At 38.4% G+C, this 22,920-nt stretch overlaps 1 protein-coding gene and 1 long non-coding RNA gene across 2 annotated transcripts in view; both read left to right on the top strand.

Annotated features, from left to right (window-relative positions):
- Positions 1–11,097, top strand: part of LOC145436527 (uncharacterized) — a 162,715-nt gene extending 151,618 nt beyond the window's left edge. The window contains exons 21-26 of the mRNA XM_080313890.1: positions 5,999–6,052; positions 6,468–6,521; positions 8,472–8,534; positions 10,257–10,319; positions 10,382–10,444; positions 10,988–11,097. Of these exons, the coding sequence (XP_080170016.1) occupies positions 5,999–6,052; positions 6,468–6,521; positions 8,472–8,534; positions 10,257–10,319; positions 10,382–10,444; positions 10,988–11,097 (407 nt within the window). The remainder of the gene's footprint in view (positions 1–5,998; positions 6,053–6,467; positions 6,522–8,471; positions 8,535–10,256; positions 10,320–10,381; positions 10,445–10,987) is intronic.
- Positions 11,098–12,696: 1,599 nt separating this feature from the next.
- On the top strand, positions 12,697–16,106 carry LOC145436175 (uncharacterized). Its single transcript, XR_013914203.1, has 4 exons — positions 12,697–12,753; positions 12,816–12,878; positions 15,592–15,654; positions 15,962–16,106. It is a non-coding gene; the product is annotated as an uncharacterized LOC145436175 (long non-coding RNA).
- The last annotated feature ends 6,814 nt before the right edge of the window (positions 16,107–22,920 follow it).

The raw sequence follows: 22,920 nt of genomic DNA, 5'->3' as shown, positions 1-22,920 counted from the left end.
CTGCATCTTCGTGTAGGCCAATTATTATAAGTCATGCACTTTATTGCATGCTGTTATTTCTTGACCCCCGATCAGGATTGTCCATCGTATTGTATTGGTAGTGCAAACATATTGAAATCGCCCAAATGTACCATAAAAAAATTTCTTTCGTGAGGAGCACATGATTCTGATTCCTGCTCAGATTTAGAAGGGCGCTACTATATTAGAATCGAAAAATTAAGTTATGATGAATTGCGTGGAGCGCGAAGAAAATTTCAAGAATAATTAAAATCTCTAAAAAAATTGGGAGTGAATTAGTAATTTCAATTTGCATGTCGAGGGATGCTAACACATATTAATTGAATTAGGTGTTGACGGCCGCACAAATTCCCATTTACGGCAGCAGGTTGCCCATCCCTGATCTAATAGTATACCTATGGTATGTCTTACGCCAAGTTTGAATTTGTATTCCAGTCTTTAACATTTTTGACAAATTTTCCCAAGCTCGTTTGAAAATAGCAAAAAAACATTGGACAGGACATCAATTTGTTTCAAGGCAGGTTGCACTGAGACTAATCCTAATACTGGTAGTGACTACAGAGAACAAGGCGTCGTTCTGTACTGCCATGCTCAATTTGATCAGTTTTGGAATTGAATTGAATTATATTGTGTTGATATAGGGTAGCTTAATTGAGGGCGAAACCGAGCAACCTATATTGCATCTAAGTCTGTCTTACGCAGTGCAGTTTGCCAGCTATTAACAACAGTTACCCAGCGCAACGAGCTTTAGGCTACTGCCAAAGCTATGAAGTAATAAATGACTTATACGTGGGAATTCCTCTAAATCAGTGGTTCTTAACCTTTTTTCTTCCAGCGCCCCCTTTCAAAAATTATCGTGCTCCAGCGCCCCCCAACTTCATATTGTAAGGAACGTAATAAAGACAATGAGTAAGAGGGAGGACCGTAACAGCACTTCGTCAACCCCCTAAAAACGATTGCCTTGCGCACCCATAGCGTGATAAACCGAACTTCTGAGGGCTTCGCCCCCACGAACCCCATATCGTGATTTTGATGGTCAGCAAAGTTTGTGTGGCCTGGTCGCCCTAGGTACCAAAATTTTCTATAATGCATGAATGAATAGGTGGTAATTACATATATAAGTCGTATAAACTTTTTATCCTCTCAGCCCACGTAATCAGATTTACCAGTAGCACTGAGTGAGCTGTTGTATAGGAAAATAAAGGGCAGGTAATTAATAATTAAACATATTCAGGGGTGCCCGCAGGTACAATTATTCGTTACCAGGGCCGTAACAGCACTTTGTCAGCCCCCCCAAACAAAAAACGTTGGTCCTGGGCCCCCATTGGGTGATAAACCAAACTTCCGGGGGACTTCACTCCCAGACCCCCATTAGGCTGTCCGCTATTTGCTGATAGCCTATTAGGTATCTACATTGTTTGTCTATTTGCTGAGGCAGCTATTCTCGCCTAGTTGCGCGAAGTGCGAAAAATTTCACTAATTAATGATTGAATTGGTCAATATCATCGGGAATTGCATGTAAATTGAGATCAATTTTTATCCTCTCTCTGCTCACGTAAACACATTTACCGGTAGAGCTGAGTGAGGTGCAATGTTCGCTCTAAGCGTCGCACGTGCGCAGTGCTGACACGGTCTCTGCGCACAGAAAATCTACGTTGCGCACAACAAATCCGGAGTTATTACCTTTTTTTAGTCGTTACGCATTGTTATCCAAGGGTCAGCGCAGTGAGTTGTTGAGTGTGCGCGCAGACTCATCAAAACTTGAAGCGAACATTGTGAGGTTTCTTGGAAACTGTAGGGCCCGTTACTAATAATTAAACATATTCGGGCGGGCGAACCCATTGGTATGACTTCGTTGCATGATGTTATTTCGTGACCCCGTGCAATACCAAAAAATATAGAATCGCTCAACGGGGATATCGCCCAACAGGAATATCCCTGTCGCCCAATCGTACTAAACTAAAAGACGCACACGATTTCAGATTGGTATTTCTTCACTGACATATCACTTTCCCTGCCAGATGGAATTCGTCTTCTGGGGTTCAGATTGCCAAGACAGGAACATTCGGTGTCAGTCATTTAGGCGCCCATGGACAATTAAACTTATATGTATTTTGAAGGCTATATGTAACGAAGTTTTCGGTGTTAATTTGCTCTGAATACTCATTAAGGATATGTCCTATCACCACATCATCTACTGCGAAGCCATTTTTCTCCAGCGCCCCCCATACCGCCCCCCTGAGCCCAGCGCCCCCCATATCGCCCCCTGAGCGTTTCCGCCCCCCTTTAAAATCGCCAGCGCCCCCTGGGGGGCGCTGGTGGCAAGGTTAAGAACCACTGCTCTAAATCTTCAAAGAATATCAAAAATTTGCTTAAATGAAGTTGAGCGCGACTGCTGGAGTTTGAATTTGGCGAGCTTTCTTGAATACGAAATAATTTTCATCTTCAACAATCGTCTTCTGAAAATGGTTGCAAAACACATATTTAGTCAGAATTCATACAGGTTGAGAACCACTGATCTTATGTATTGAAGCAAAAGGTTCCTCATTAGAGGTGGGATGTGTGCCAAACAAATCCAGCAGTGGATGGAAACATCTCTATGCTATGGCCCAAAAATGACATAAACATGCCAACAGTTTCAACTACTCCGCGGCAGAGTATGTGGTGTCACAGGTCAGTATATAGGTCGACTAACATCCCAAAATAGAACGGAGAATGCGGCGAATGAAATATTTCAATCATGAAATCAAAGTCATCCCGGTGGTGTGCACAGTCGTAGATATTCACGGTAACGAATACTATGTAGTACTGTACCTTTTACGATGCGTATCCCAATCAGCATTCCTAGGAATCTTCAACGATCGTGTCCACTTTCTTCAAGAACAACAAGCTTCGCTCCACCCTTTGCTCAAATCTCTATAATGGCCAGACGACGATACGACAGTCGACACTCTAACGATTTCGAAATAAGTCGTATTCATCCGCCGACATGCCACCAATAATATTTACTGGCCACTGCGTTATAATGTTTGATTTAGGTCGTTTTTTCTTATACAGAAACATTTATCATTACATCTAGTCCCTTTCTTTTCCATCTAATTGCGTATATATTGATATTTATTCCATGTGTTGTCACTACTTACCGTACTTACTTAACCAGACGCTGCTTGTGATGTCACAGTTGTGCGTTGGTTGTTTACTACGAATCTCAGAAAAAGCAGTAACGCGTAGGTCGCCTGACTCACGTTGTTCGCCATTAACGAATGGTCAACTTAGTATGCGGTGCTGATATTTCTAGTTTCCCGAACAATATTATACATCCTAAACTGATATTCTAACTCATCAGTCCTATCCGTGAATACGAATGTAACCAGCGAGACCGGCCGTATAGCCATAGCCTTAAAATATAATATAGTGGCTATCTACGATTGCCAGTTGTTTCTTTTACTACTATGTACTATACTGAAATTGGTACTAGGGCCAACAATTTCTGTATGACAGACCCCAGTCTCGCGAACGAGGTTGCATCAGGTCAAATCACCACGAGAATGATATCACTAACATTCAGTTCCACGTATACATTGGCTGCAGAGATTTTCAAGCTAATCAATTTTGCCAATAGCCTGGTAAACTTCAGTAACGAGTAAACGTCAGTAATTTTTCGAAGAAATTCTGGTAACTTGACTTTAGAGCTAAATTGAGGTAATATTGCATATCAAAATGTAAAATTACAAGCTACGCACAGTTATTGGCAGCTACCGGTAATTCGTTGCAAAATTTACAGAGATTTCCCAGTAAATCTACCAGATTTTTTACAGTGTGGGAATATGGGGATACCTCTGCCACTGGCAATCAGAGATGGGCGGATTCCACATTTCGGGAATCCGTATCCGTCCTGATCCGACAGTCAAATAGGATTTCGGAGTCCGACAGTTGAGCAACAAAATTAGGATCCGAAAAAATCCTGCTATTGATTTAGTGCTATTTGACATTAAATATAGCCTGCAAAACAGATATGAACATTATAATCAACAAATTAGTATCAAATAATGCCTTACAAGGGTTTATTTATATCACATTTCAAATCAATAATGTTAGGTACGGTATATATGATATCATATAAATGCGAGTAGTAGGAACTAGGCAGGGGAAATGAGCTAAGAAGACTGTGAGAACAGAGAAAGCAATATCAGTTGCTTTACGGAGAGGGTAAACATAGTAACCCAGGCATGCCATGATGCCAATTGCCAACAACAAAATCAGATATTGTGCATTGTGACTTGGCCAAGACAACTAGGCCTATAGTACTACTGAAGAATGGAACTAAATTTTCACAGAACAGACATGTATCAATCAAAATGGATGAATCAATCAAAATGATCACTTGATAGAGCAGGCAGCAATGAATAGGAAATATATATAATATTATATAATCAGCATGATGATGTGCACAATCAATCAGAGAGTACCGGTGGTACTTCAGTTCTAGTGTGTTTCCGAAATCATAAACATGACCATGCCAGCATATATTCATACATTACCACACCACACAATCATTCCAAATGATATCAGAAATCATCAGAACCACCATAGTTACCTCTGCATTCTGTAACAACAACGATACCTCGCTTTTCTGTCATCCTGACAACTGATATCAAGTACCCTAATGGCTGATGAACAGGAAGTACAAGAATCAATATTTGAGGAACAACTGAATTCGAAAACAAACACTTCTGCAGCTCGCTTCCTGGAGCCTGCCTTCGTCCTCATCTCATCCAGCAGCAATCTCATCATTGCAGAAACTTTACTTATGTTGCTTACGCATTTCAACGACGTGACCGGTATCAGCGGTTTCAACGTAGTTATTTATTGTCGGAACCAGCCTGGGCTTGATCCATAGCATTGAATGCATTTAACTACGGAAATAATACCGAAGCAGAATTTTTCATTGAATATAAGATATCTTGAACCTTTATCATCCAATATTTGTTATGAATATCAAATCCTGTTTAAATCCGGCTCATGTGGCAGTTTCAGAATCCGGCTCCGATCCGGCCACAGTAAAATTCATCAAAATCCTGCTCCGGCTCCGGCTCCTGAACCGGACTGTGGCCATCTCTGCTGGCAATACGTTATTTGTATTGGGTTTTGTTTTATTGCTTTCTATGACTACGTGCTAAATCAACTGAGATAGCGGTAGATATCTTTGCTCACATTGAATTTAGTACTCCACTCAGTTATTAACTTTGACATGAATGTATTCCAAACGAAGTAACGTTCATGTGAGGTTACCGGTCACACCACGAAACAGTATCATCCTCCATGATACGATGAAGAAGTATTCTGACGATTTAATTTTGTAGCTCTAAAATACAAATGTAACAGTCTGAACAAAAAGCTTCAAATCATCTTTAATGCACAAAAGGCTCTCAATCTTGAAAGTGACAGAGTGGCTCTTTCTTCGATTTCGACAAGCTGTTCGCTGTGGTATAAAATACCTAGTTCGAAACATTTTGTGGAAAATAAACCGAGCTAGCGTGACGGGAGTATTTTAACGGGAATTGGCGATCTAAAATTACGCGCAATTTATTTTACATGGATAATAATAAACCACTACCTACATGAGAACATGTTGCAAACATCTTCGGCATGATTTTCGAGGGTAGCGCGACGAAAAAAATTCGAGATTTGCCAGATTGTGTCTAATGATAATTTGCAATGAGAACTCGAGGATATAGCCTATAGAACTGTTGTTGTACTATATAATCATATGTACCCACTACACCCTTTACTGCAACGCTATTTTTCTTTGGCGCCCCAATTCCGCCCTCTGACCGCAGCTTCCCTATATCGCCCCCTGAGCCTTTCAGCCCTCTTCAAAATCCAAATCGTCCTTGCTGACGAAGCTATCGACGAGGTTAAGAAACAATGGTTTACAGCGTATCATCCACAGCTCATCATAGCTTAATTTTGCCTTTAGAAAACAGCACTTTCAGCATCAGAGTGACCAGACTTGAAACAGCGGATGAAAATCGTGAGTCACAAAATATGACTTCTTTGATAATTTTGGGATCATCCTTGATCGGTGGATCATCCCCGAATTATCATCAAAAAAACTTGAATAACTCCGCTTCTACAGCTTGGAATTGAGTCAAATTTGTTTTCCATCGTTTTTGAAGATAACGCAACAATTTCATGGCGTTGGAAGGATAATTTGAAAAAACATTTTTTTTTGCATTTTTGGCAAATTCAAAATTTTCAAACTGTACGAAATCCGCGAATATTGGTTGGAGTGGATTCAAATTTGGTTGGCGTCGTTTTTTAAGGCAACCTAACGATTTAATCACGTAACCTGCAAGATGCCGGAAAAAAGGTTATTTTTGAACAGCCCTTCTGAACAGTCTCCAACATGGATACAACGGCTTATTATACCCTGTTTTGTAATTTAGAAATCAATACATTTAACGACAAAGTGGCGGATCTGGAAGAAAGTGACAGAAATCGTGAGTCGCGAGATAGGATAAATTCCTGGCACGGATTAGCTAATTGTGTCGATACTGCTTTTTCAACTTGTACGACTGATTATGCCTACTACTTTGATCATCATGGGAGTTACGAGGGACAGCGATTATGATGATGAATTCATTTTGTGGACTTTGGCCATTTGATTGAATCATAGATGCGCCATTTGTGTTGAGTTACTTTCACAGGTATTACAGTTGCTTTGGGAAATATATAGCTAGTTCAATATATTTCATTTTACGTTATGAAAGTGCAAATTAATATTAGTTCTTGAAAAATGTTCATTAAATACAAGCCCTGTACAGTGTATATATTCACCCAACGATGAATCGTATACATAGTTTTCGCTGTACTTCATCGCCATACAATACATTGTTACTAGTACAGTATAGTCATGAAATATCGAACACATTATTCTATTGTTTGACGCATTGGTAAAGTATCGGTGAAAAGAATGAAGATTATCTTAATACGAGCATAGGCGTTTTTTGTTTACATGTTGAAAGTATTCTCACGACATTTCGAATTCGTTATTTTCCAGATCGTGCCAAACTGAAACGAATTGAGCAGAATATCACTATTCTGGATACAACTCTTGACCAGCGTAAGATGCTTATTGCTTAAAATATTTTTGTTCACCGTGGAAAGAATTTGAAGTTGACACATTTATCCCGTTGATTCAATGTTCCCTTTTATCTTGAGCAAACGATTGAATATATCAAGAGTTTGCGCGCGTTATGACTTGAAGGTATAGAAAAAGTTTTGCACTTCCCTTAACCCAGGGGTGGGCAACTTCTCCATCCAGTGGGCCGGACAGGAGAACATGAACATAAGGCGGGCCGGATTCCTGACATTAAAAAAAAGATTTTAGGCGAACTTATTTTTGGCATTTTTCGATTTTTATTTTTGGCAGCATTGGCATCGTCCTGTAAATAGATAGTTTCAGCCTCGAATTAGTCACAAAAACGCTTTATTTGGGCTAGTTTGTCAAAAGACACTACAAAATGTGCAGCATCCACGTATAATCAGTGCCAACGAACAATAAGAAGAAGAAAAAACCTAACGACTTCATCGGTTAATAATATCAAACGAAACCACAAAATGTGCAGTATCCATCGGAATGGGTGCCAATGAGCAAAATGAAAGAAAGAAAAGCCTAACAAACAAGCTCAACAGGTGATTGTTACAGCTGTTGAATAGACTTAAATCGTTTGCACTGTAACAGTGCTTCCAAACTCATGTCAGCTAAGTATCTCTTAAATTCATTTCTCGCCCAGCGAATCTTGGAAATATCGGCTTCAACAGTAGCCGTTGAGGGAAAGAATGTTGCCAGTCATCCACAAAAGGTTTTCAGAGCTTCAAAATCTTTGGAGGGCCGAACCGGCTTCCATGCATCATGAAAAGAGATCACTTCGCCAGTGCCATCGATCTCATCGCGGAAAGAATTTTCTTTCCGATCCTTTTCCAGGAGTTTCCTGTGTTGTCTCTCAACACATTCTATTTAGTAGCCCGACTATCATTTCTCCTTCAGTCTACCGATATATTTTCGGAGGACTTTTGTCACTCCAGGTGGCTTTAATATTACCAACTCGCGTGGAAGAGTCCTGGGAAGGTTAGATTGTTTAAGAACATTGAAGCAACAAGACAATATGACAATATGACATACAATTATACCGTTAATTAGTCGAGTGGCTTAATAGCGAAGTATCAGCCCGAAAACGGACTTCGACCACTTGCCGATAGTTTTTACTAGATTCCTTGATTTAGGGGAGCGCTAGACTCCGGCAATTTCTGAAATGGGTGCTGGGGAAAATAAGGTTACGAACCACTGCTTTTGGTAAAGATTTAGGGATTTTGTGTTTTGTACATTCCTAAATTATGTCCACAGGGTGAAGGTATTTACGAAAAAGTCTAAATTCTCTTTTTTTCAGACGATTCCAAACTGCAGGAGGTCGAGGGCTATATTGCTAACACTTCAAAATCGCTCAACACGCGTAAGACGTTTCGCTACAAACACTTTTCTGAATGACTGAATGCATCACATATTCAATCACATATAGGCATGTAGTCGGTGGCATGCTCGATCTGTTGTTGTTTACTAAAAGAAAAATTTGAGAAAAGCCGTATTTCGTAGTGACTTTGTAATTGGCAATTGGTCTTTTAACCACCATTTATCATCATACCTTTTTACGCTTTCAATCGAATTGGGGACATATTTCTTTTCAGTCTGTGGTATTACATAAATAAATACTTGTACACATCTAATTGCACGGAATCACTTTTCAAATCCTTGACATCTCACTAGTTTATCGTCTCCACCATTGTTATGGACTGCAGTAGCAGGATTCGTGATATTTATTAAGGGGTTTATTAAAGCAAAGAGAACGAATCATATAGTCCATGTTACAAAAAGATCACAATGACGATAATTAACACTATAATATCCAAATAATAATAATAATGCAATTGTAAAGCTATCACAGGGGTTCCCAGTCGTTCTTTGCTCGTGGCCCATTTTCCGGTTCGAAAATGTTCTGTGGCTCACCTCTTATCCTGAAGTCATAGTCCCGTTCAAGGCGTGGTCATCGCTGGCGCCGATATGCATATTTCTCTAAAATATGTGCATTTTTCTCTAACTGATCATTACCAATGTAGACCTTCATATTAGTGAAATCGCGCGAAGCGCGACGGAAATTTTCAAGTTGAATAAATCTTTTCCAACAAACAAACGACCAACCAACCAATGAAATTTGAGCCCTTTGAGCTCCCCCCCCCCAATTGGGAGTTCTAGGTGCAGCATTGGGGATTGGGGCTGGGCCAGCTTCAAACAATTCTTTGGTTAAAGGGATACTGCACATATGTGGAGAAAGAATATTTTAAAGTTCAAGCTGTACAATGTAGGCCTACATTAGTATGTCCTGTATCTACTGACATTGCGATGTCAGAACATTCAATCCAATGATACAATAATTTCATGTGACTCTTATATTATGTACAATGATTTCAAGACCGGAAATTTTAAAGCGACTCCAAATATTAATGTGCTGCGCCAAATCCTCAATACATTACGATTCGTTGCGGTGGTGCCGTTTACTTCAATAGGAAGTTGATAATTATTAATAAATTGCGTATATGGCTATTTTGATATTGCAATAATACGACCTGCCATGGCACCGTAAATCTACATGAAATACACTTCTGTCCTAATTTAATGCACACCCTTTTCGATTGCACACGATACACGACCCTGCTGGAATACTTGGTCACTTCATCACTAACTTCAAGTTAATATATAATCGAAATTATTTTCGTTGCCGTTAGCCGTAGGTTGTCGTAGCCGCTGGATAAAAGCCACCGCGTCCCCTCCCATTTTCGACTTGTAAATTATGACTAAATACGTGCCACTACGTCCCATCAGATTCGGATGAAAAGCTTAAGGTAGCCTACGTATAATTTGATAATATGAATATATTTTTGAGCGAACAACATAATAAATATAACCAAATTTTCACTAGTTCTACAATATTCCAAATAGCTTGGTGGCCCACCTCAAATACTCCTGTGCCCACCCTTTGAGAACCCCTGAGCTATCATTATGCAGCTGGCAGCTATATATTGATAAAATCCACCATTGTTGAATATATTATTTAATCGATATATGTCGATAGAAGAGCTGCTAAGTCGTGTTAGTATAATGTTGGAATCAATGTTTTCAGTGGATGCGACCACGAAGAAGGTTAAGAAGGATGTTGAGATGCTGCACTCAGCCATTGAAAATCGTAAGTAATTTCTTTGTTTTTCTTTAGTCGTGTTAACACAAAGTTGAAATCTGTGTTTGTAGAGAATAACACCACTGCGAACGTGAAGACGGAAGTCAAGATTCTGCACTCGACCGTCTCAAAGCGTGAGTTATGTACTTGCAATATCATTGAATTTCATGTGGCAATATAGAGAATAGGGATAGTCAGACTCATATTAGGTCGGTGGCCGGATTCTAACCATTCGATGGCTTGAGGGTTGGACCGGTGTGATGATTCCAAGATGTTAACTTCATTCGCAATCCTATACAATATATTACAGCAATAGCGACTCTATCCTAGTCACTACTTTGTACAAAAAAAACTTAATCAGCGAAAATACGACTAATAATTTAATGGATTGTTCCGAATAGTGACTCGAGTGCAAACGCCGCACTGCCGTCGAAGTGCTATTATATGGCCAATGAGCATGAGCATGCGTCGCGAGCCGCTTGATATCCAGTGGCGTATGTTTGTCCCCCATTATATAGAAAGTCGCAATTCAGTTTCAATCAGACATGATACGAACAGATAAGCGAAAAACGAATCAGTCTCTGTGTGGTTGGTTTGACATTACGGTTTCATTTTTTTATTACTCATTTCAGAACTGCTTGAAAGGTATTTATGTGATCACTATCTTGCATTTTCAGAAACTGACGATATGAACGATGTAAAGAACTCTATTGCTCAGCTTAACGCAACCGATACCGCTCGTAAGTATTTCGTAATGTTGACTGATGAGAATCCCGCAGGGTTTTGACGGTTTCCCTAACATGACTATAACTGTTTTGACTCTCCGTAATTTGATATTTGTAGTTTCGATCATTGTTTTAACACTCGCAATTTTAACAGACTGTTTTAACCTGCATTTTACATTCCCAGCAATTATAACACTTGCTGTTGTGGCACTCACGATTCTTTCAACTTTTCTTCAATTTGTCGAAAAAGGACCCAGATTTGGTGAACAACGGATTTTCAGGATAACTAAAAATTTATTCAGCAGCGTAGCGATTGAAAAAGTTTTTTAACTTGCTCTAATAAACACACTGAGTAACAGCTCTGACATTGGCTAGGGGCTAGTGTAGAATCTCGAGAATTCGTTGTTTTGTTTAATGTGAAAGATCATTGACATACCGCGGATAACAATTAGTATGTAGGATGATACGGCAGCGGTCATTCGTGACAATGCATTTTAACGAAAGATCAATAGCATTTTGGTGAGACTAAATTCTTCATTGTTCAAAAAATGCCGCGAAAGACAAAGTAAAGACACACGTCACTAACATGAAATCAACGATCAATTCATCAATCAATCAATTATTTCGCAACTGTCATTCGTGAAGATAGTCCCTACCGACATGACTACATTGTCTATTGTTCAGAAAATGCTGCGATAGATGACGTAAACCAGTGGTTCTTAACCTTTTTTCATCCAGCGCCCCCTTTCGAAAATTTTCGTGCTCCAGCGCCGCCCTCATATTGTAAGGACTGTAATCAGGGCCGTAAATGCCGCACCCCAAACCCCCCAATGGGGGGGGGGGAGCTCGAAGGAGGCCCAAAATTATTACGTGAATTAGCATAAATTTTAGAGTATTTTTTGAAAATTTATGCAACCTTTTCAAGTTGCCAAATATCTTGATTATGAGTGCTCTTTCCCGCGAAAATATACGCATGAGTTATAGAAATGGGCATATCGGCGTTGGCCTTTACCGCGCCACGACGCACCATGACGTGACAGGCCATGTAACATGCGACTACCAAGAAGTGTGCCAGAACTGGTTACCTGGAAATCTGGCCGTTTAAGTTTATGTCCAAGAAAAGCAATTTTTGATCTGTACCTTCACAATTATCAACTAGTTATTTAACCACCATTTATCATCGTTCATAATATCTTTCACGCCTTCAATCGGATTGGCTACACATTTCCTTCCCATTTGTTGCGCAGATGCAACCTTGTGCCACAACTGTGGCATTACGTATATACTTGTACATGATTAATTGCACAGAATCACTTTTCCAGTCCTTGTCACACTGATTAAGTTATTGTCTTCGCCATTGTCTCGACCATCGTTATCGACTGCTGTCGCAGGCTTCGTGATATTTAGTAAGAGAGGTTTTATATAAAAAAAGAGAGAACAAATCATATTCCATGTTACAAAGACTCACAACGACGATAAGTATCACCATTGTACCCAATAATAGTAATGATAGTGCAAATGTAAAGCTATCATGATACAGCGGGCGGCTATTTAATGATAAAATTCACACATGTTATGTTTAATATTCAATCGATATATGTCGATAGATAAGAGTCTCAGTCATGTTAATGTAATGTTGAAATAAATATTTTCAGTGAATGCGACTATGAAGAAAGTTGAGAAGAAAGTTGAAATGCTGCACTCAACCGCTATCAATCGTATGTATTTTGTTCATTTGTCGTCAGTCGTGTCAACGCAAGGTTGGAATTTATGTTCGTAGAAAATACCACCATTAGGAACGTGAAGACGGAAGTCGAAATGTTACTCTCGACCGTCACAAAGCGTAAGTTATGTAGGCCTACTTGCAATATCAAATAAATGTCATGTAGCAATATATAAAATATGGGTGTCACACTCAAATTAGGTCGGCAGCCGGATTCAAACCATTCGATGGCTTGCGGGTTAGACCGATCAAATGATTCCAATATGGTAACTTCGAAATCCATAGCTTTTTATACTAGAGCGCTTTATTGGCAAGCCTATGGGCTACAATACATCACAGCTACGGCGACTCTATTCTAGCAACACCCTAATACACAAAACAAACTTAATCAGCAAAAATACGACTAGTAATTCTATGGATGCAGTTATGAAGCGCTAAAACAGTAGCTCTGACGACGACATAAGTAGGCTGCTTCCTTTGACTTAGTCGTGATGCGGCATTGGACAAGCGTATGAGTTCTTTCTAACACAATATAATTAACTGCAAACGTGGTCGTTGGTATTTGGTTCATTATTATTATATCACCATTCGGGTTGTAACTTGAATACAGCGGTTTCGCACTGTCGTTTTCGTCGCTGTCAATGACTATTTCTGGTCCATTTCCCCAGAAAACTGTGAACGGAGTTTGCAATTCTTCTTCTTCTTCTTGATGATTCGCTGACTTCGGTGTCAATGTCACCTAATTGTTTCAAATAGGGACTCGAGTGCAAACACCGCACTGCCGTCGAAGTGCTAGTGTGTGGCCAATGAGTATGCTTCGCGAGTCGGTTGATATCCAGTGGCGTATGTTTGACACTCCATTGTATAGAAAGTCTCCATTCAGTTTCAAGCAGACATGATACGAGCTGATAAGCAAATTACGGACCAGCCTCTGTGTGGTCGGTTTGACATTAAGGTTTCATTTTTTTATTACTTATTTCAGAACAGCTTGAAAAGTATTTATGTGATCCAGAGTTGGATCAATTATATTATTTCAGCTCAATTACAATTACAATTACAATTACTTTCTTGCATGTGTCAATTAGATTACAATTACAATTACTCCATACTAAAAATATCAAATTACGATTACAATTACGTCAAAAATATAATCAATTTCATTAACTCCAATTACAATTACAATTAATTGTCCAACTCTAGATTTGAGTACTACATACTGTTATAATGTCACAGCTTAATGAATGACTTTTCAAGTTTTAATTTGTACCTAACTTGGTCACTGTATGGAAAATAATGCCAGCTGCTGCACAACGAAATAATCTGGTATTTCTCGACCAGGAATATTTGTACAGAAGCAAAACACCGAACATTGAATTAGCGCTAATAAAGCAATCATCATATTCAGTGACTGACTGCTGACAGAACTAATCCGAAATCGACATTGGGCTACGAAAAACTCATCACCGCGGCTGATGAGCAACGTAAAATTACTAAACTATCAAGCTCCTCGAATTTATAAGCTGGTCGTCTTCAAAGTCAAAAGTAGGGATGGAAGTCGGTTGACCCAATTCTTCGAACTGGACAGAAATTTGAGTCTGTGAGCAGCGATCTGTTCATAGATTTGCTGATTGTATTCCCAGGACACGCAATGCTGACAGCATCATAACCATGTTACCTTTAAATATACGCTTCTACAATATATAAATAATCACACTCGTTGTCCGAATTTAAGTCAGTTACGTTTCACTTCCTGTGATGTTTAGCAATTGAAACCTTTCAAAGCGCACGGGCCTCGAGTTCGGACGATCGCGCCCTCAATGAAATAAAAACAAAAATATAACTTGTCATTATCATGTTGAAATATATTATTCAGTTTTGACTGACTTCTCAGAGTCCTATGTTTGCCTAAGCTTCATGTCTTGGCACACCGTGGCGCAATAATGGCCGATGCCGGATTGCCTATTAATATAAATCATGCATAGTTTTTCTTGGGGAAAGAGTACCCAAAAATCAATACACTTGCCAGCATTAAATCCGCATCAATTGACATATATTTAAAAAGAAACTCCATAATTCAAGTTCATTAATGACTTCGTTTTGAGCCCTGTTCGAGCTTGGGTGTTCCCCAATTTGGGGTGTGGGGGTTTGGGGTGTGGCAGTTACGGCCCTGCACAACAAAAAAAAAAAAAATTATTAGTTACACGGCATCTTAGCTCAAGCCCTAAACGCTGCAGTTGGCAAGCCTAAGCTTTTATGTCGCTTGACACATAAACCTTCAAATTGTCACAGTGAATGTGTGCTATAGTACTATATAGTACTATATATGTGAATCTGCTGGTCTACCCCAGTTTGATAAACCCTGACCTTGACGATGTAAAGAACAGGCATGTACACAGTGAATGAAAAGCGAGAGAAGATAACATAAAAGCAAGCGATGGAAAGGAAGTGGCATGTGTGGGAACCCTAATATCCCGCACCCACAAAACCAATGCCAACGCGAAAAACAATTATTTTACCGTTTATAAATTTTAACATGTTGATGGGAAACAGTTATTTGTGTCACGGTGAACACTGGTTTGCAGTTGATCGTATAACGAAGAAGCGTCAATTATATTATGTTGTGCTTGTCCCGTATGAATAAAAATTTACTGTAATTAAAATTCTGATTAGATAAAAATTTTATCAAATTACAATTACAATGACAATTATACAAATTGAAAATGCTTCAATTACAATTAAAATTACAATTACATGAAAAATGTAATACTACACTCACCTCAATTACAAATTACAATTACTACAACTCCGCGTATAACAATTTGGTATTTTTCAGACGATGATAGACTGGATACTGTCGAAAACAAGACCATTACTCTGAATGAAACGCTGAACGCTCGTAAGATATTCAATTACTTTAAAACATATTTATGCACGACGGAATGGACCTAAGATTGCCATAGTGATTTATTGAATTCCATAAGCGAGGGGTGCGCTATGTCTTTGGATACATACCTACTTTTGACCGAAAAGTTGTCATAGTAGGGCAGTTTGGAGTTGCATCCTGTAATTGTAATTGTGAGAGTTTTAGTAGCCCAATTATCCCATTATCATATGTAGCGCGAAATTCACGAGTAGGCCTATATAGTACAACGTCATTGTTTCGATTACCTCATATTTACGTAAACCGATTTCGTATTTTTCAGACGATGAGAGACTGGATACTGTCGAAAACAAGACCATTATTCTGAATGAAACGCTGAACGCTCGTAAGATATTCAATTACTTTAAAACATGTTTATGCACGACGGAATGGACCTAAGATTGCCATAGTGATTTATTGAATTCCATAGGCGAGGGGTGCGCTTTGTCTTTGGATACACCTACATTCGACCGAAAAGTTATTCATAGTAGGGCAGTTTGGAGTTGCATCCTGTAATTGTAATTGTGAGAGTTTTAGTAGCCCAATTATCCTGTTATCATATGTAGCGCGAAATTTACGAGTGTATAGTACAATGTCATTGTTTCGATTACCTCATATTTACGTATAACAATTTCGTATTTTTCAGACGATGAGAGACTGGATACTGTCGAAAACAAGACCATTATTATGAATGAAACGCTGAACGCTCGTAAGATATTCAAATACTTTAAAACATATTTATGCACGACGGAATGGACCTAAGATTGCCAGAGTGATTTATTGAATTCCATAGGCGACGGGTGCGCCATCTCTTTGGATACACCTACTTTTGACCAAAAAGTTGTTCATAGTAAGGCAGATAGGAGTTGCATCCTGTAATTGTAATAGTGAGAGTTTTAGTAGCCCAATTATCCAATTATCATGTGTAGCGGGAAATTTACGAGTATATAGTACAACGTCATTCTTTCGATTACCTCATATTTACGTATAACAATTTGGTATTTTTCAGACGATGGGAGACTGGATACTGTCGAAAACAAGACCATTATCCTGAATGAAACGCTGAACGCTCGTAAGATATTCAATTACTTTAAAACATGTTTATGCACGACGGAATGGAACTAAGATTGCCATAGTGATTTACTGAATTCCGTAATCGACGGGTGCGCTATCTCTTTGGATACACCTACTTTTGACCGAAAAGTTGTTCATAGTAGTGGAGTTAAGAGTTGCATCCTGTAATTGTAATTGTGAGAGTTTTAGCAGCCCAATTATCACATTATCATATGTAGCGCGAAATTTATGAGTATAGGCCACTATAGTACAACGTCATTGTTTCGATTACCTCATATTTACGTATACCGATTTCGTATTTTTCAGACGATGACAGACTGCATACTGTCGAAAACAAGACCATTATTCTGAATGAAACGCTGAACGCTCGTAAGATATTCAATTACTTTAAAACATGTTGATGCACGACGAAATGGACCTAAGATTGCCATAGTGATTTATTGAATTCCATAGGCGACGGGTGCGCCATCTCTTTGGATACACCTACTTTTGACCAAAAAGTTGATCATAGTAAGGCAGATAGGAGTTGCATCCTGTAATTGTAATAGTGAGAGTTTTAGTAGCCCAATTATCCCATTATCATGTGTAGCGGGAAATTTACGAGTATATAGTACAACGTCATTGTTTCGATTACCTCATATTTACGTATAACAATTTGGTATTTTTCAGACGATGGGAGACTGGATACTGTCGAAAACAAGACCATTATCCTGAATGAAACGCTGAACGCTCGTAAGATATTCAATTACTTTTAAACATGTTTATGCCCGACGGAATGGACCTAAGATTGCCATAGTGATTTACTGAATTGCGTAAACGACGGGTGCGCTATCTCTTTGGATACACCTACTTTTGGCCGAAAAGTTGTTCAGAGTAGGGGAGTTAAAAGTTGCATCCTGTAATTGTAATTGTGAGAGTTTTAGTAGCCCAATTATCCCATTATCATGTGTAGCAGGAAATTTACGAGTATATAGTACAACGTCATTGTTTCGATTACCTCATATTTACGTATAACAATTTGGTATTTTTCAGACGATGAGAGACTGGATACTGTCGAAAACAAGACCATTATTCTGAATGACTCTCTGAATACGCGTAAGATATTCCAGCATTTTAAATTTTTTTTTGTATGACGGTATGAATTGAAGAATGCCATAAAGATTCGTTGCATTTCTTGAAGGAGACGTGCGCTACGTCTCTTTGGATGGAACTACTAATCCACTGTGACGTCACGTAGTGACGACATTTCTAAAGAAAACAATGAGAAACATGTTTTAAACAGATTTATTGTAAATTGAGATTTCTTTTTAATGCAGCCCTACCTCTAACCTAGTTGACCACGTGACTCTGAGGATCCAGAAAATATCTAGCGATCAACGTGATATTTTGTTTTGTTCACATCATTTCATAAGAACACGAATAAATTAGTTCCATACTGATTTAATTCATATACAGTAATATACATTAAACACGCAAAAGCTCTGATATCTCATTACTGCGAGTTCCTCGAACTCATTGATCGAACATCATTTCATGACCTATTATTGTTGGTCTGCATGTTATCTAAATTTCCAATAAAAACTTCCACTGTTTCTAAATTAGGTAGACCTGATGTTGGTCATACTCGCGTTATTTCACATTGAGGTTAAGTTAAGCCGCTGATAATGATATTGCAGTATATTTTTATTTTACCAAATGCTGGTTGCATATACTTGGAATCTGAAATAATCCGTTCCGTTGGTTAACGTATATGTCTCGCAATATTATTTGAAGAAAACGGCGAGGGAACGTGAATAATACATCAATATAGTCTCAATGAGACAATAAGAACGCGTAACATTTTCGGTTTCAAATATTATTGTTTTAACATTTGGTTAGAATTCTTTGCATTTCAACTTCGAATCACTTTATGGTCCATGCGTTACGCTGGCTGCATGAAAGGTTACCACGAGACAACGTGATATAGGCTACATTCATCGGTCATTTCAGCCCTTCAATAATACCAGATGTATGTGCCTTGAACCGCTCGATGGCGTATATTAGAGGTGTCAAACTCAAGCTGCGTAGCGGGTCGGATTCAAACCTTCAAATCATTAGTGGGTCGGACCAGTCAAATTGTTCCAGTATGTTATTTCAAAATCCCTACCAGTGTTGTCCACTCGAATACTCAATTATCAAGCCGACCGTCACAGGATCCTATTCCATCAATTCGCAAACAATAGATTTCGTATAATGTCGATGATTGGTCGATTGAATACAGTTATATATTCTGCTAAAACAGTGACTGTAACAACGATAAATCTTGGCATATTGCTACGATTGCTTTGTTGTAGTTGTTACCTGACAATAGTCTTGTGTATGTGTTGTGAAGAATAGCAGACATTTAACTGTCAAAGCTGTCGTTGAAATTTGGTTTAATATTATTATATCGCTATTCGGATTTTTCTGGAGGTCGAGGAGCTGTCAAGTTAAGTTACAAGCGAAAATAATGTGAGACCGCAGATATATTTGTTACATTTTGGTGTGAAAATTAAACTCTCCATGTGGCCTGCATATATAACGGTTTTTAACTTGCATTTTCACTTCATGCGTTTTGGTCAATTTCACAACAAAATTCCGAGGTCAGTGTTCACTTTTCTCCTTCTCGGATTTTGGTGTCAATGGCAGAGACTTGTTACTGATGGTGATTACAGTGAAACTGCAACACCAACATCACTCGGAATTGGGTGTCAATAAAAGCGACATGTAAGACACCCCTGGCGCATATCATAATCCATGGCAATATAATTTTACGAATATACAATGTTGTAGTTTTATTTTCAAATTGTTGTTATGTACAACGGCACGTACGTGTTGTAAATGATACTTTCATTGCAAATTTCGTGTATCCCTAGCTTTTTCAGTAGGAAGTTGACGCTCGTGGGACGGCATCAGTTAATAAGTCCTACAACAAGGGAATAATTCAATTACTTCTGCGTAATAGTCAAAGCAATTGGAAGTAGCGTATAAACGTGATATAAACGTTATATTGAATCTTCGTTCTGATTCTTAGCAAGTCGGAGAGTTATCACAAATTTACCAGGTCACCTATTTTATTCACTAGCCTACATATCACTTCAAAGATATTTCACGACCCGATACTGAAAACTATTGCATTCTGAATTCGACAAATCTTTGAACCTAGTCATAAAAATCATCCCTATGGCGTATTTGGGAAATTTGAAACCATACACTGTTAAAGATTGTGAAAAAGATAAAGTCGACATCACATCGAATACGCTAAATCTCCTGAAGATAAATCCCAGAAGTAACGTGAATATATTTTCTTCTACCACCTCAAGAATAGGAAATAACGAAATGCACATTAATAGAACAACTATACAGTCCTGGCATATATATTTAAGAGAATTTGGGTATTTGACTAGTGTTTACTCATTGCAATAAGCGTGAGAGCAGGATTTTGTTGAGTTCTGGTAAATGCATTTAGTTTCACAATTTCAATATTTCATAATAGGCTTTATTCAAATCAAAGGTAATCCGCTATGTGACACCCCATTTTAGGGAAGTATTGGCAGTTGGATCAATTACATTTATTCAGTTCAATTACAATCACTTCCTTGCATGCTTCAATTACATTACAATTACTGAATGCTAAAAATACCAAATTACAATTGCAATTACAGTTACTGTTAAACATGTAGTAAATTACAATTACAATTACGATTACATTTACTGTTAAACATGTAATTAGATCGGTAGAGAGATGCTCTTTGGCAACCGTAGCGACGTAATTAACAACAATCTCAAGCTAGTCATGTTTCATTCATGATACGTAGAGAACCCTTCAATCAAAAACAACTCGAGCGTATTCGAACTATTCCTAATCATGAGTACTGAAAACCACAAACACAGTATTACGAGGGCGAGCTTCTGTCCCAGCGTGAGTCCGCCAAACCACTATTGTACCGCCGATACGTAGATGACACATTTGTCATATTCAGGAATGAATCGGAGTGTGACCAATTTCTCATTCGCTTAAACTCGCTTCACCCGGCCTTGCAATTCACAATAGAAAAAGAACGCAATAACTCATTATCATTTCTGGACGTATTAGTTGAAAAGCGCAATACCAACAAATTTGAAACGTCTGTTTTCAGGAAACCGACATTCACAGGCCAATACCTTCGCTGGAATTCATTCAGTCCTCGACGCAGAAAAATTAACCTCATAGGCACACTCGTGCATAGAGCGTTGATGATATGTTCGGGTAACAAACTGAGTTTAGAACTTGACTACATCCGCAAAATCTTACTTGATAACGGTTACCCTGAACACGTCATCAGCCGCGGCATGGAGAGGAAATTAACGCAATTCAACGCAGAAAAACGAACAGAGCCCACCGCACGAACAATAAATGATGTTTATATCCATCTACCCTGGATTGGCCCCATTTCCACCCGCTTTGAAAAACAATTGATTTCTGCTGTCAGTAAATGTTACGATACAGTCAAAACGGGTGCCTTTATTTTGTGCTAGGAAACTTATGAAAATTATGGAAACTTATGAAACTTATGAAAACTTATGAAAACTTATGAAACTTATGAAACTTATGAAAATTATGGAAACTTATGAAACTTATGAAAACTTATGAAACTTATGAAAACTTATGAAAATTATGGAAACTTATGAAACTTATGAAAACTTATGAAACTTATGAAAACTTATGAAACTTATGAAACTTATGAAAACTTATGAAAACTTATGAAACTTATGAAAACTTATGAAACTTATGAAACTTATGGGAACTTATGAAACTTATATGAAAACTTATGAGACTTATGAAACTTATGAAAACTTATGAAACTTATGGGAACTTATGAAACTTATGGAAACTTATGAAGATAAAGAGCTCTTGGATGAAGAGCCGTTCAACATACAATTTAAGAATATCTTCCTATTGAAATGAACCCGATTATTTTCGGCTGAAACACGTCAGGGGTAATCGTCAGTAGCTAGTAGAGAATGGAAAAGAACACTGTAAAGCAACAATCGCAATGACATAATGAATACAAGCCAATAAATAATCAATCAATTTGAGTTGAAACCGTCCAGATATGTCGTACCTTATTGTCATCGCATATGTGCTGTGTCGATGTTTGATATGAACGCATGGCATCCCGCACACCAATGCTACTTAGCCTATTTCATAGCGTAATGGTGAGAATTCAGTATGCATACACCCGCTTCATCTTATACCATAAACCTGACTGGAAAGAAAATTTATTACCGTGAATTATACTAGACTCATTCACCTTTACTTTGCTTCAATTTATTTCGAATGCCAAGTGAAAACCGTGGGCGTTGTCAGTGTGAAGTAGGATAACTCGGAAAATTTTCACGTACAGTTCTGGAAATTGAGATAAGTTCAGTTCATAGCATAACAAGTCAGAGCTATTTGTCATAAGCACGAGAATGGCAAATTTCCGTACAGCAACCTCGGATCGTTTCGTACTATACAGTTCAGTAGTATTTTCCGGAAAACCAGAAGTAGATTAGATTCAAAATTGTAAAGCCTTGAAAAATATCAGAAATAAATTAGAGATTACCAGCATTTCGCTCCAAGTATTCTCCTAAATTAACATTGCAATTTACATAAACATTGTTCGTAATTGTGGAAGAATTAAAGCTTCGTCCGGAGAGTGAGCATTTTTTATTTAATCTGTTGTGAAGAACAGAGAGTATACATAAGTTTCAGAGTATCAGAGTATCAGAGTATGCAAATTTCTGATTTTACAGGTAAAATTAAGCACTGAAGCAGTGGGTAGGATGTCAAAAGCGTGTAGTGATTGATCTTATGACTGAGCAACATACCCTATCAATTAGAACCACTTTTCAAAACTTGCTCTAACAATTGAAACCCCCTCCAAGCATAAATAGGGCTCGGGCATGCTAAAACTGTATTTTAAACAGCTTCCGTTGGTAGTGCAGCGCCACGATATCGGCAAGTTTCCAACAACGGCCCTCATGAGATTTCTTACCAAAATGCTGTCGTAGGGTTTGTATCATATTTGTCACAAAGCTCCTGAATGAAAGCACAAAAATTGAAAGTACACATTCAAAACACAAACATCAATTCTATACAGGAAACAGAAAATTTTTGTAGCAGTA

The sequence above is a fragment of the Botryllus schlosseri genome, chromosome 3, assembly GCF_051294905.1.
Source record: "Botryllus schlosseri isolate E-star chromosome 3, Bs_hap1, whole genome shotgun sequence".
NCBI lineage: Eukaryota > Metazoa > Chordata > Ascidiacea > Stolidobranchia > Styelidae > Botryllus > Botryllus schlosseri.
The sequence above is the reverse complement of the archived record's forward strand: the minus strand, read 5'-3'. Positions and strand labels throughout refer to the sequence as shown.